The 15,897-nt window shown below is 39.0% G+C and overlaps 1 protein-coding gene across 27 annotated transcripts in view; it reads right to left on the bottom strand.

Annotated features, from left to right (window-relative positions):
* Positions 1 to 4: 4 nt before the first annotated feature.
* Positions 5 to 15,897, bottom strand: part of MGA (MAX dimerization protein MGA) — a 165,690-nt gene continuing 149,797 nt past the window's right edge. For all 27 annotated transcript variants that reach the window (XM_063639163.1, XM_063639165.1, XM_055278815.2 and 24 more), the window contains 7 exons: positions 15,172 to 15,302; positions 11,920 to 11,971; positions 9,295 to 9,501; positions 7,977 to 8,088; positions 7,466 to 7,699; positions 4,776 to 4,952; positions 5 to 3,834 (listed from right to left, as the gene is read on the bottom strand). In XM_063639163.1, the coding sequence (XP_063495233.1) occupies positions 2,558 to 3,834; positions 4,776 to 4,952; positions 7,466 to 7,699; positions 7,977 to 8,088; positions 9,295 to 9,501; positions 11,920 to 11,971; positions 15,172 to 15,302 (2,190 nt within the window). In that variant the 3' untranslated portion in view covers positions 5 to 2,557. The remainder of the gene's footprint in view (positions 3,835 to 4,775; positions 4,953 to 7,465; positions 7,700 to 7,976; positions 8,089 to 9,294; positions 9,502 to 11,919; positions 11,972 to 15,171; positions 15,303 to 15,897) is intronic.

The raw sequence follows: 15,897 nt of genomic DNA, 5'->3' as shown, positions 1-15,897 counted from the left end.
AGCAGAAAAGGAAAGATATATATATTTAATATATAAAAGAAAATGCTAAATCTGACATAATTATATTCTTAAAAACATTCCATTTATTTACAGATGTATAAAAAGGCGAATTATTGGTCTATTGAGATCGATCATGCTTCTTATAGTGTTAGGGTGAGAGCTCACTGTCTTCCACGTTCCTCAACTCCTCTCACTCAACTTCACCTTTCATAATCACACATGTAATATTCATAGATCAGTTCCCCCTAGGGTAAGGTTAAAGGGTAGGAGTTTTTGGAGATTTTAGATTTCTGTCAAGACTGCAGGATTGTTCTGAAGACTAAGCCCTCCTCAAATTATCCCTGACAACACCTAGTTCTAAGAGGTCTTGAGAACACAGTATCTCGGGGGTTAGAATGATATCTGCAGCCTTCCCCCTAAAACGCCTGGAATCATCCCTCGTTTCCATCTTCGTACAACTCTCATCAAGAGTCAAGTATCTCCAATCAAGAATCATTACCTGTTTACCTATTTTCTTCTTAAAAAAAAAAAAAAAAAAAAAAAAAGGAAGTGTTAAGCTAAAATGGTCCTTCTTTTCCTGAGGATTGTTCACTCACTTGCCTGCTCCTTGGCTGACCCTCAAAAGCCACAAAAAGAGCCTTGGGAAATCAGGAGGAAATGTAGGGAAACGACAAGCAAGAAAATAACGGGAAACTGCTATACCTGGATTAAAGTACTAGCATCTCTAAGGACAATTATTAGTAGGGGAGACAGGTGCTGGATTCCTTGGCTAAGGCATTGGATGAAATCTGCTGGGTAAAGAGTGGAAGGATAAGAAGCAGCTGAGGAGCACTCTTTACCTACTTCAGGCTTCTTTAGTAACCTTTAGAGGAGGGAAGGTTAAGTGCTGATGAGCAGATCTAGAAAGGCAAGCAGCACAAAACCAACAAGAATTTGCTCCCACTGCAATTTTCAGAGGAAGTTCTTCCACCATTTTCAATCTGTTGATTACCAGAGTTAACAGAAAGGGAACCAACCATGGAAATAATAATTCACTGGCTAGATCTAATCCAAAGTTGGTCTCACAACTTAGGTCTGAAGATATGCTGAGTGGGATTTGGGATAAAGAAGACAGGAGATATAGAAGAAATAGCATCACCTAGGCACGGCCCAGGCACTGGAAGCTCTTGTGTTAGTGTTTTAACAACACAAGCAAATCCTGTCAATGAAGACAGAACAGGGGTTACATTCCAAAATATAATTATTTAAGAAAGGCAAAATGCAGCAGCTAAATCCCAGTCTATACAGTTTCAGAATAGTGATTCTTGCCCCCCAGGAGTTTCCAAGAACCCCTCAAGTGCACCATGATTATTTACAAACTAGATAGGAAACATCATTTCTATACTCAATACAAATCTCATCTTCTAGGTTGAAAACTTCAGCCTTTGAGAAATCTATGAAAACAACTATACAAAAATATAAATATCTTTACAGACTGTCAGTCCTTCATATCCTGACAGCTAATGAGTGAAAAAGCTCTACAGATCATTGAATCCATGGTTGCAGATAAAAAATATATCTTGTGATTCAAATACTGCCTTATTTCCCTGGTAAAGAGTGCCTACTGTGACTTTTCTTTACATCCTGTGCAGGTAAAAGTGAATGAAACCTTCAAGCACCAGGAGGCTGGTTTGATTTGAGAAATTTCCAGCCCCATGATTTTTTATTTTGGCCACTGTCTCTGGTCTGGGAGATAATTTTTGCTGTCTCTTGAGTAACGTAATTTGTGGAAGGGGTAGGGCTCCCTCTATGCCTACCTCCAAAATATATATACCCAGTAAAAATCCCTGGTACTGCGAAATGAGCTTTTCAATGCCCACAAAAATAATGAGAGAACTACTATTTTTTTAAGATCTCAAAATAATTAACTTAATAATAAAAGTTAAAAGCATCCCTACTTTACCGAAGGCTTGAATTTGTTAATTCTGATTGAAAAGGTGAGGGAATGGGAGCTACTTGGGATATGAAAAAAGAAAATTTTGCTGAATGACACAAAGTCCTTCACTTTGGTATTCCATGGTACCCATCCTCTCTCTCCCTATTCTTGAAACATCAACTAAAAAGTGTCTCTTCTGGATCCCTTTGCACAAGTCCATCACACTCCTTAGATTTCGGACTTAATTCAACAGCTACAAGCTACAGTTCAGTCCACAGCAACTCCAAAGTTGCAAACAGCTCTTTCGCTTATGGGGGAAGAACTAGAAACCACTGTGGAGCCAGAGTCATGTTATAAATTCCTTGGGTAAGAGGGGCACCTCATGTTCAGTAATGGATCACATCGTCTTAGAGAGGATGAGGGGACCCAGCACCACAAGTGAGGTAACACATTTTAACATGATCAGAATTTCAGAGTACTTCTTATACCAGGGTCAGCACCCTACCCCCTTTCTCCCATCATTATCCACTCCATCATCGAAGTCAAGGATCCAAGTTCTAAGACACAAACAGATGCCTGCAGAGAAAGGAGGTGAGATCAATTTCCCCTCACAGCCTGGCTTCTGCTTAAGGACAAGTAAGTTCATTTCCCTGCAGAACTTGGTGAGGCCCCCGAGTTGCCCAATTTAGCCACAACAGGTGCCAATGTAGGCATCACCTTGCTTTCCCGGCCTTCCTGGTCATTCCCTGTTAAGTTCATTTTGTGTCCAACTGACCCAACTTTGGCAGCTATAGGTGCCAAACAAGGCATCACCTTGAGACTCTGACCATCTGCATCACTGGAAGGATTAGCTACTTTTAAACCTAGAGGGGCCAACTTTGGCATAGGCCTCCACAAAGTATCTGTGCTGTTGCTGTTCTCCAGGCCAGTCTTCATGTGTAGGATGGGGGGTGAGGACACACTTTCAGGCTCTGCAGGGAGGCCAGAAGTATTCTTCCCTCCATCAATAGCTTTTTTGTTGGAAAGGAGGGAATCCTTTATTTCAGAGTCAATAACAATCTTAAGGACATCTGGCTCAGAGGCTGGTTCTGCAAGTTGTTTTTCATTCTCAGGAAAGTCATCATCTTCCAAGTGCAAGAGGAGGGGACTGATAGAGTCACTCTCCCCTTGAACATCAGGCAACTCTTTCAAACCAGTTCCCAAGTGCTCAACCTGGAAAGCTGCTCTGTTTCCAGGAGGAACCTTACTAATAAAAGCCCGCCGAGCATCCCCTGGGAACTCTGTATCCATAGAGCTGGGTAGTTCAGCCAGGCTAACAGAGTCATCATTTAGTTGTTGATTAAGAAAGGCAATTTCATTGAGCAGTGAAGTCAGTGTCTCATCAGTATCATCCTCATCTTCCATGTTAGTTAGCAGTTCACTGGAATCAAGAGCTGCTTCCTCTATAGCTGATGTTACTTTCCTCAGTTCCATCTCTATGCTTGAGTCCTTGAGATCTTTCATCTTTAATTTATGAAATGAAGACTCCTTTGACTTCACTCTCTCCCCTCTTGATTCACTCTCTTTCCATTTATACTGAATCCCTCTCATATCACCAGAAATCTTTTTAGGTAAGAACTCTTGTGCTTTCTGCATACTGGAAACGTCAACTATTTGTGGATAACCAGAATCTTTGTTTGCCAGAAAAACCTGCGTTGTACCCAACGTCACTCTGCCATCTCTGTTTCCTCTGGAAGAGATTCTACCCTTATCCTCTAAGGAATTATCTTCATTCCTGACGGTGTCTTTCAGATGGTCAGATGGCTTGCCATCAGGAACTTCATGAGGATATTTGCTGCCACCCATATCTACCAAACCTCCCTCTGTGGCCAATGATGTCACATTAACAATTCGTGGCATCATAAATAAGTCGTCGTTTTCTGAAAAACAAAAATTAAAAAAAGAAAAATTCATTTAGATCTACAGTGTTAACATCTCTCTCTCTGTCATATAATATGACCATCTTAGGGATTTGTAGTCTAAATTCAGCACTCTACTTTTATGAAAAAGATGAAAGAAATATCAGTTCTTCAACTTATTGACCTAACCCAACAAGAAAAAACTCAACTAAAATCCAACCAAAAGGCTCTTTCCACCATTTTTTAAAGTTCCATTTAATTATTTTATAGAAATGCTCCCCAAGTTAATTCTTCTCCTAAGGCAGAAATGCATCTTGATTCTGTTCACCTAATTAACTGCTACTTAGCACAGAAAAATGAAGCCCTAAAGGCAGCATGGGAACCAGGAAAGATGAGTCCTCCAGAGTGAGTTTGGCAACAGGTAGAGACAAGGAATTTTGGCTGGCAATGGTAATAAAGTACCTAGGAACCTAATATTACTAAAGAGACCCTTTTACCTTAATAGAAATTTAGTTGCCTAGAACCTAATCACCCAAGTGAGGCTTCTCTTTCAACTTTACCCTTTGCCCCAAAACAGAGTAGTGCTCAAAGTGAATAGGGCTCGTAATGCAGGACTGTTATCATCTCTGAGTACCACAAAAAACTGACAAATATTTATCAACACCAAGACCTAAGACCATGATGATTTAACATCTACCTTTCCCTCTGACTTGTTTTTTATTCTTCCTCTTAGAAATTACTAGTGTTCACAAAATGGTTCCCAAGACCAGGTGTAAAACACACCAAACAGTACCACAGCTCAAGCCAAATGTGTTCTAAAAATAGGGTCACCTCTTACCAAGGCAAATGTCAACAGAATAGCTCTTTATCATTACAGAACACATCCAAAGCCTTCCTTGGTCACTGTGAGATGCTAGGGATAACTTTATCACTTCCCACAGAGGACAACACTTACGACATACCTGGTAGAGCCACAGCACTACCGGCAACTTGAGGCTTAAGATCAGATTCTAAGAGATCAGGAGAAACAGTTACCACTGGTCCTGAGAATAGGGGACCTTTTAGGGTGAGCAATTGCCCTTGCGGAGTCATCACAAGGTTGGCAGAGGTGTGTGGAGTGTTCGAGGGTGAGGTATTTTCTGCAAGAAATATCAGAAATTAGTTATAGATAAAAGGCATTCAGCTGGGTGTGGTGGCTCATGCCTGTAATCCCAGCACTTTGGGAGGCTGAGGCAGGCAGATCATTTGAGCCCAGGATTTCAAGACCAGCCTGGGCAACATGGTGAGACCCCATCTCCATCTCTACAAGAAAAATTTTTTTTAATTAGGCGGGTGTGGTGGTGTGCACCTGCGGTTCCAGCTACTAGGAAGGCTGAGGTGGGAGAATTGCTTAAGCCCAGGAGGTCAAGGCAGCAAGCGAGACACTGCACTCCAGCCTGAGCTACAGAATGAGGCCCTTCTCAAAACAAAACAGCCGGGCGCGGTGGCTGACGCCTGTAATCCCAGCATTTTGGGAGGCCGAGGCGGGTGGATCATGAGGTCAGGAGATCAAGACCATCCTGGCTAACACAGTGAAACCCCGTCTCTACTAAAAATACAAAAAACTAGCCAGGCGTGGTGGCGGGCACCTGTAGTCCCAGCTACTTGGGAGGCTGAGGCAGAAGAATGGTGTGAACCTGGGAGGCAGAGCTGACAGTGAGCCGAGATTGCGCCACCACACTCTAGCCCGGGCAACAGAGCGAGACTCCACCTCAAAAGAAAAAAAAAAAAAACACCCACACCAGATTTTTTTTGGCTCATACACTGGGCTATCCAAACATCTAAAGAGTAAAAAAGACTATACCATTCTTTTTTTTTTTTTTTTTAATTTTTTTTGAGATGGAGTCTCACTCTGTCGCACAGGCTAGAGTACAATGGTGTGATCTCAGCTCACTGCAGCCTCCGCCACCCGGGTTCAAGTGATTCTCCTGCCTCAGCCTCCCAAGTAGCTGGGACTACAGGTGTGCACCACCACATCCAGCTAATTTTGGTATTTTTAGTAGAGACAGGGTTTCATCATATTGCCCAAGGCTGGTCTCAAACTCCTGAGTGCAAGCAATCCTCCTGCCTCTGCCTCCCTAATTGGTGGGATTACAGGCATGAGCCACTGCGCCCAGCCAGATATACCATTCTCTAAGAACATAAGTAACACATGAAATCAATATAACTTTACTTCCAAAATCAAGATGGTAATAAGACTTTAAGACCAATTTACTTTGGGGTTTTTGTTTTGTTTTGTTTTGTTTTGTTTTGAGACAGAGTTTCGTGCTTGTTGCCCAGGCTGGAATACAATGGTGCGATCTCAGCTCACCATAACCTCCACCTTCCGGGTTAAAGCGATTCTCCTGCCTCAGCCTCCTAAATAGCTGAGATTACAGGCATGCGCCACCACACCTGGCTAATTTTGTATTTTTAGTAGAGACAGGGTTTCTCCATGTTGGTCAGGCTAGTCTCAAACTCCCGACCTCCGGTGATCTGCCCGCCTCAGCCTCCCAAAGTTCTGGGATTACAGGCGTGAGCCACCACGTCCGGCCTACTGTTTCTTAATAGCAATGTATTAATAAGTAAGTGATCTGATGAAAAATAGAGCCTGATGGACAGGCGCAGTGGCTCACGCCTGTAATCCCAGCACTTTGGGAGGCCGAGGTGGACGGATCACGAAGTCAGGAGATCGAGACCATTCTGGCTAACATGGTTAAACCCCGTCTCTACTAAAAATACAAAAAAAAAAATTAGCCAGGCATAGTGGCAGGCGCCTATAGTCCTAGCTACTGGAAAGGCTGAGGCAGGAGAATGGTGTGAACCCAGGAGGCGGAGCTTACAGTGAGCCGAGATTGCGCCACTGCACTCCAGCCTGGGCAACAGAGCAAGACTCTTTCTCAAAAAAAAAAAAAAAGAAAAGAAAAGAAAAGAAAACTAGAGCCTGATTTGACAAAATTAAATTTTACAAAAAATTTCCCATTTACTGGTCTCAGCTAGACCCAACTTCTTAAATCCATCAGTAGAACTGCAGGGAAATCACGAAGTCAGGTATAAAGTCTGAAAAGTTTAAAAAACTACTCATTAAAAATACATGACTATAGACTAATATGTTACCAGGACTGGTAACTTCTCAGGATTTGCATCAGTGTGTATTACAACCAGAAACCAAAATCTAATGTAGTTAATATTCTACTTTTTATACAACCCATCTTTAATTCATTTAATTAAAACTAAAACCGTGGGCTGGGTATGGTTGCTCACACCTGTAATCCCAGCACTTTGGGAGGCCGAGGCGGGTGAATCACTTGGAGGTCAAGAGCTCGAGACTAGCCTGGCCAACAGGGCAAAATCCCATCTCTACTAAAAATTAAAAAAATAAGCTGGGCCAGGTGGTGCTCACTGTAGTCCCAGCTACTCAGGAGGCTGAAGTGGATAATCGCTTGAATCCGGGAGGTGGAGGTTGCAGTAAGCTGAGATCACATCACTGCACTGCAGCCTGGGCAACAGAGCTGTCTCAAAAAAAAAAAAAAAACCACACTAAACTAAAAATGTGGACAAGAGAAGGTGGTCAGTCCAGTAAAGTCAAATGATGTACATCTACATTAAGGAAAGCAAAGAATGTCCCTCCTACCTGTGGCCTGGTCTTTTTTCCTGGAAAGTATCAAAGGTTTCCCCCTCCTGTTATTTATAAACATCTGTCCAAGATCTACAGATGATGCAGAAGATCCTTCCTGCTGTTTGCTAATTCTGGGAGACATGTCAAACTCATCTGATCCCATCTTCTTTTTTCTTTTTTGTGCCTCTAGTGCTTGCTGTTTTGCATAAATATACTCTAGCTTCTTCAGGACCACTTCTTCTGTCTTACCTATAAGTTAACAGAGAATACATTAGCACTTTCAGCATTACCCCACATAATGAGAAATAGAGTCAACGGAAATCTAGTTGCTTTAACTATATTCCCAAAAACTATGGAAAGTAAGGTGATTACAATTCACAAGAAACCACCCACCCAGTCAAAGGATAACCGTGCTGTAAACTGTGGGAGCCAAGCTTTCAATTAAGTATCTGAAAGATCTACTGAGGATTTCTTCTTGATAAAGCTATAATTATGCTCTTTACCAGAGATTATTTACTTATCTCACCTGAAAGAGACGATACTTTCCGTATCAGAATATTCCGTTTTCGAGTCAGGAGATTTTTCTGTCCTATCAATTTGTCTGCCTGATCTGTTAGTCCCTGAATTTCACTGAAGGCCTAGAATAGAAATAGTGGTATTACTGAAAATTGATCCACTCTTTCTTTAAACACAGGTAAGGCCTATACAATTTCTCTAATGAAAAAAACTTAATCTGACATCTTAAGAGAATTCTTAAATTCCATTAACAATTGTTGATGTTTCAGAAATTATTTTTTGTTAAACTGTAAGAGGATTTCTGGCTTACACTTTTAAGGAATGTGACCATGATTATTTCCAAAGAGCATCACTGAATGGTAGTAGGTATTCCACCACTGCGAGGAGATACAAAACACCAGTGCTCTGCTTAGATTTTAATAATCAACTTTAAGATCATCTCCTAGTCTAATCAAAATCTGGTTGAAATAACTTTGCTCTAGAGGGATATGAATGCTTATCCTATACTCCTCCAGCTTCTACTTAAAAACTATTTAAATGAAATTACTTTAGATATTCTACCTGCAAAGTTAAAATTTCTGCTCCCTTGAATATTTCAGGTTTTCTTTTAAAATGGCTGTCAACTGTTAAGCATATTAAAATATCACTTATGCTGTGCTTTACACTGTGATAACCTGTACTAAGTGCTATCAAGAACACCAATGTAACAAGAATGTGGTCAACACGGCTAACCAGAGTTTCTGACTCTATCTGAAGAAAGGATAGCGGTGCCAATTAAGAACCTGACTTTCGCCTGGGTGCAGTGGGTCATGCCAGTAATCCCAGCACTTCAGGAGGCTGAGGTGGGCGGATCACTGGAGGTTGGGAGTTCAAGACCAGCCTGACCAACATAGAGAAACCCCGTCTCTACTAAAAATACAAAATTACTACTAATCTACTAAAAATACAAAATTAGCCAGATGTGGTGGCGCAAGCCTGAAATCCCAACTACTCAGGAGGCTGAGGCAGGAGAATCGCTTGAACCCATGAGGCCAAGGTTGCGGTGAGCCAAGATCGTGCCACTGTACTACAGCCTGGGCAACAAGAGCAAAACTCCGTCTCAAATAATAAAAAAAAAAAGAACCTGACTTTCAATGAAAATCTACTGTGACTTAGCATAATGATTTTCCCCCTAAGGGATTTACTGGGCATTCACTAGTCCATATTCAAATGTTACATTTAAGTAGCTCTATTTCAATCTCCCTTATATGTCAGTGTATTCTTTTTCTCATATCATCGGTAAGAATCTCTTAGTCAAGCTCTTATTGTCATTTACACAGAACACTTACTCGAGTAAGAATGAGACTTTTGGAAACCTTGGAAGAATGAAGTAATCCCAATGTGATTTTTAATTTCTCAAAGAGATCCCTCATTTCTCCACGCCGCCGCCGCTCATTGGCAGTGTGTGTCCGGCGATAATAAGCAAACGCTTCTGCTTCTTTCTGTAGTTTGTCACTCCAGTAATCAGGCTTCAGTTTTAGAGGAATTGGTGGAGCCTGTCCAAATAAGATTGCCTCCTAAACATCTTGAACGTATAGTTGGCCCTCTTATTCTGTTCCAAATGACACTGCCCTATGTCAGGCACCCATTACCTTTTGTCTGGACTGTTCTAACAGCCTCTCAATTGGTCATCTTACTACCAGTCTATCTTTCCTTCAAATCTAACTCTTACAACGCCAACAGTGTAATTTCTAATACATGCTAAAGTGATCTTACCGGCTCTCAGTTCAAATTTCAGTGATTTTCAAATGAGGAAGAAATTGTATATGTTACAGGCGTAGGAGATCTGAAAGAGCTTAAGTAATTTATTATATTACTAAAACTTGTTTTCATGATACAAATTACATTAACTGTTTTTCAAAAAATACTGTAAGATCCTCCTCAATCTGGTAAAGAATCAACTGCCACTCTTCTAAATCACCTTTCTCTCCAACCATTCCCATCTGCTAGAAATTCCCAAAATATACTACACAATCCCACACCTCCCTGACATTACACAGGCTTTTTACCTGTACCTAGATTACTTATCCCACCTCTTACCTAAACCCCCATAACATTTAAAACTTAACATTTAAAACTCTGCACTTTTTCAGGAAAGTCCTTCTTGATCCTCAGAAAGGCTTAAAGCCTCCTTTCTCTATCTTATTTATTCTATTACAATCTTTGCATATAGGACTTAAAATACATGAAGAGGCTGGCCAGGCACAGTGGCTCACACCTGTAATTTCCAGCACTTTTGGAGGGGATCACTTGAGGCCAGGAGTTTGAGACTAACACAGGCAACACAGTAAGACTTCATCTTTACGAAAACACACACACACACACACACACTAAGAAGCTTATAATGAAAAGCAACTGTGCCCTGAACTTGTACCTGGATCCTCAGAAACAATCACTTTTTAATTCTTTTAGCAGCTTCTTCTAGTTCTTAAATCTATATCCTAAACCAAAAATAGTAACATAAGCTTACTTTTTTCCATCTTCAATGCTATCTATTGACTTCTTGCTATGCAGAAGAGGATTTAGCTCACATCACTCTTATGACTTACCATCTTATCATCCCAATATAGTTACATCACTACTTTTAGTTGTTCTACTGATCCCTTAGCAACTTGAATTCTACCTTAATTTCTTATTTCATCAACAATAAACAATCTATCTTGCCTTTCTACTTTGTAAAACGAGGGTATCGGCACCTGTATCCTTCCCTTTGTTTCTTCTTCCCTCTCTCACCTCCCAATTTGTCATCTGTATTCTCACACTTTCAAGACTGAAATTAAGTCTTTTATATTTTAATCATAGGTTATAAACTTTAAAAAAGCATCAACATTAACTATTATGACATTATAAACACTACTCAAAGTGAATAATACTGCCTGTCCTGTACAGTTTCTTGGTTTTGTGATTTTTCTCTCTGATGTTTCTAATTGTCTCTTTTTCTGACACTGTTTGCTTAATCATAACTCTGACCGTACCCAAAAACTCTAATGTAAAAGCCACTGCCTTTCTAAAGTTAAACCCATTATGCCTTAACATAGAATGGGAGAATAAAAGAGCCAAGAAGACAGAAAGAAAAGCAATATAAACATTAAATATAGCAAAGTGCAGCAAGAATTTGCATGTAATTATTTGGGTACAAAACAATGATTACGTAAATAAGCTATTATGAAAATTCTTGTTATATCTGAAAAATGCTTCAGAATAAATTTTTAAAAGCCAAATATAATGATATATGCAAATAATTACAACCATGCAAATACGTTGTATCATGAGTCCCAAATCAGATCAAAACCAAACAAACTGTACTATGATTTTTTAAAGGAACCAAATGCCACCCTCTACTTCAACCCAACCCCCACCACTGTCTTTTTTTAATCTTTTAAATTAAGATAGAAAAACAAGTAGAAAACAATTTAAACAAACCAAACTCTCCTCCATGCCTACTGTTGGTTAGGATCAACAAAAAACCCTGCTTAATTATGTTACTATGATATACACCAAAAAGATTAAGAAAATTAAAGGTTTATTGTTTCATGGATCCCTGAACTGCTAGCCATTTTGCAGAGGAGTTTTTTAAATCACTTAAAATCATGAGCCCAAGCAAGAAAGAATGGCAGCTTGTTTTACATCAAACGATTACAAGAACAGTTTTCAAATAAGCACATATATTCTCATAAATTTCATATCCATTTTTAACTCCTCTACATTAGTCTATCCTCTGAGGAGAAGAATTAAAAGGGAAAAAAAGGACATTAGCAGTATAATTTCATTAAGGAGAAAAACTGATTATATTAACTCACTGGCAAAAGTAGCCCTGAGAAAAAATTGTGGCTAATATAGCTAATGTTGTTTCAACCCTAAATGTTAACAATTTTATTCAATGAGTAATTATCACTAAATAATATCCTAAATACCTTTCGACTCCTTTCAGCTGCTTTTTCATCTGCAGAGATGTGAGTACAGGACCTGGATAAAGACAGCATTTTTCAGGGTCTTACTGAAATTTAATAATCTAAGACCTGTTTCACAGCTACAACCAAACCATTCCAAATTACAACCAGTTTCTTTTTCCCAAGGTGTGATATATGGCCACATTATTTACTTGACATTATATATTTTCTCTAAAAGTGTATAAATAGTCAGTAAAACTTCAAATTACTTTGTACAATCATGAAATATTTAATACACAAAACCATATAAACAAATTTAAAGTCGTCCTTCAGTATCCACAGAAGACTCGTTCCAAAACTTCCAGCAGTATCCTTGAATACTCAAGTCCCTGATATAAAATGGTATAGTATTTGCATATAACATAGGCACCTCCTCCTGTATACTTTAAATCATCCCTACATTACTTATAACACCTAGTACAATGTAAAAACTAAGTAAATAGTTGTTATACTGTATTGTTTAGTGAATAATTACATGAAAATAAAGTCTATACATGTTCAATACAGATGCAATTTTTCTTCTTCCAAGTATTTCCAATCCACAGTTGGGTGAATCCACAAATACATGCTTTCTATATTTGTGGATACGTGCTTTTCCATTATACACTTGGTCTTCCCATCTGTGAAGGAGGACCAAGCATATAATGAACACCCACATATGAACCATCTAGCTTGAGAAATAATACATCTCAAAAATACAGAAGGTTCTATGTGCAGTCTACTCAATCACATTCCCTTCCTTCTTTCTCAAAAGTAACCATTCTAAGAGTTTACCATGCACATTTTTGTAAGTTTTACTAGAAATATATATATATCTAAACAAAAAAAAGTACCACTTTAAATATTATATACTATACTATATCTTTCCGCAACTCATTTCCACCTGAAGGCCAGGCACAGTAGCTCATGCCTATAATCCAAGAACTTTAGGAGGCCAAGGCACGAGGACTGCTTGAGGCCAGGAGTTCAAAACTAGCCTGGGCAACATAGCAAGACTCTGTCTCTACAAAAAATATCGAAAATAAAAGTACAAAAAAATTACACCTAAGATATGTTGATACACAGAGTTCTAATTCCAATTGTTTTAACTTATATAGTTAAACAGTATTCCACAATGTGAATTTCCCCGAATTTTTTTTTTTTCAGAATGTTGGTAGTTATTTAGGTTGTTTCTAAATCTTCATAATAGCAAACAATGCTGCAATGGACAGTCCCATACACGACCCCTTGTGTAAATTTTTCTAGAGCATAGGAGCAGAAGAAAGATATGCACACCTTCAACTTCAGTAACTGTTAAACTGGTAATAACAATGTACACTCCCACTTGCAGTATGCGAGTTCTCATTGCTCCACACCTAGATAACTGTACCACCAGAAATCTCCACTTTTGAAGTCTTATGGGTGTGAACTGGTAAAGTCACTGTGGTTTTATCTGCATTTCCTTAATTACTTGTGAGGCTGAACAAATGTACATGTGTTTACTGGGCTTTTAGGTTTCTTCTTCTTCTGTCAACTGTCTCTAATATCCATTACTTACTTTTCTACTGGGTCATCTTTTTCTTACTGACTTGTAACAATTTTTTTATATCCTTGATACTAATCCTTTGTTAGTTAATATGTATGGCAAACACTTTCTTCATAGTCTGAGTTTGCCTTTTCACTGTTCTCATGGTGTTCTGACAGAATTTTTCAATTCTTTTAACCTTTATTTTTAATTAAATTTAAACAATTTAAACAAATCTAATTAAATCTTTAATTTTTTTTTTTGTTTTTGAGATGGAGTCTCACTGTCTCTCAGGCTGGAGTACAGTGGCACAGTCTCAGCTCACTGCAACCTCCACCTCCCAGGTTCAAGCAGTCCTCCTGCCTTAGCCTCTTGAGTAGCTGGTACTACAGGCATGTGCCAACAAGCCCGGCTAATTTGCGTATTTTTAGTAGAGACAGGGTTTCGCCATGTTGGCCAGCCTGGTCTTGAACTCCTGAATTCAGATGATCCGCCCACCTCGGCCTCCCAAAGTGCTGGGATTACAGGCGTGAGCCACCACGCCCAGCCTAAATCTTTTTTATTTTAATCTGTTCCCTTACAGTTTTTGTGCTGTGTGTTGATTATTCTTGGCCCTTTACTATTGCAATCCACTAACATGTTATCGCTCTCCATTTGTTGAATTCCTCTTCGTCTTTCAATACAATTTTGTAAGAAAAGTCTTATACAGCTTGTCAGAGAATGTTCTCACACAGCATTTTTCCTGTTACTATTGCAAATATTTTTTAGAGTTTTTGTTTGTTGCTATTGTTTACAAACTCAGTTTTAGTATACAGAACTCATTATCCCAGACTAAACTCATTAAGTCTAATTAAGTTTTTAAGGGATTTAAATTCTTTCAAGTTTAGCCAGTAGGTAACTGAAGTGGCCTGCAAACAGCTCTGGACTGAAGAAAACTATTAGTCCTATTTTCTACTCCTTCGACTTCCTCAGCATCAGTAGGAACGAAGAATTATTCTTTCTCAACTCATAGGTACTTTCATATCATCGTAGTTAATGAGATGACAGGAAAAGTACAATGTCTGGCACAAAATATCTTCCTTCCCTACTCTTTCTCACACCCCAATCCATAATCAATATAAGGCTTACTAAAACAGAAAATGAAATAAATTTTCCTGAGCAAGTCATCATTCCTTCCATATTTTCATCTCACCAGTGAAACAGGAAGAAAAATTTTCCTACCTGTATCTCACCTGTTTAACTAGTAAAGTAACCAAATTTAGAATATAATGCCTATTCTTAAATGATAAAAAAACTAACCTTTGTTGAATAGTCCACTTATATCAGTTATTATGCTACTTGCACATACTACCTCATTTAACACTTCAAATGGGGGCATTTTCCTCATTTCATAGGTAAAGAATCTGAGGTTCAGAGAGATTAAAGATTTGCCCAAGGTTAAATACCTACAAACTAGCAAAACTAGTATTTTATAATACCAGTCTGTCGGGCTCCAAAAGCACGTTATTCACATTTACACACTGCCTCCTACCAATGACCAAAGAAAATTAATTACCCAAATTCTAGTTCCTCTCCTCATCTATACTAATCAGAAAAAAAGCTAGAGGAAGAAGGAACCAGATCAGTTACCCGGAGCTCCTGAACAGAACATTTCATTTTGTTTCTGTTTACAAAACTACAAAAACAACAATCCAAAGAGAAATAAGACTTACGGCTGTTTGAATGACTGTGTGTGGGCCGCTGTGGTCTTCAGGTGTGCAACATTAATTTCCTCTGAGAGCTCTTCTACAGTCTCAATGTCTACATGCTCCTCATCATCCTCAATGTATTCTACACAGTTATTCTGAAATACATCATTACAAAAGTAAATAATGTATTGAGTGGCAAGCACATCTGAACTTTTCAACTGCTTGCTCCCCTTATAAAACCAACTAATGCCAAACATTCATGTTATATCATGAGTACTGATAATCCTAAGATTGTTAGTCATAATAAGGAATTAAGACAGAAAGATAACATATCATTAGAATTAACAACCAAGAACTATGTCATATATATTATATAATATTATATATTACATATATCATATATATGATATATATTATATGATATATGTAATATATAATATTATATAATAGATACCATGGCCAGCCATGGTGGCTCACACCTATAATCCAGCACTTTGGGAGGCCCAGGCAGGTGGATCATTTCGCGCTCAGGAGTGCAAGACCAGCCTGGGCAACATGGCAAAACCCTGTCTCTACAAAAAATACAAAAATTAGCCAGACATGGTGGCGCTCGCCTATAATTACAGCTACTCGGGAGGCTGAGGTGGGAGGATTGCTTGAGGCCAGGAGTTCGAGGCTGCGGTGACCCAAGACTGCACCAATGCACACCAGCCTGGCAGACAAGAGTAAGACTGTCTCAAAAAAAATTAA

The sequence above is a fragment of the Symphalangus syndactylus genome, chromosome 5, assembly GCF_028878055.3.
Source record: "Symphalangus syndactylus isolate Jambi chromosome 5, NHGRI_mSymSyn1-v2.1_pri, whole genome shotgun sequence".
In the NCBI taxonomy this organism is placed as follows: domain Eukaryota; kingdom Metazoa; phylum Chordata; class Mammalia; order Primates; family Hylobatidae; genus Symphalangus; species Symphalangus syndactylus.
Note: the sequence above shows the minus strand (reverse complement) of the source record. Positions and strands in the feature narration are given on the sequence as shown.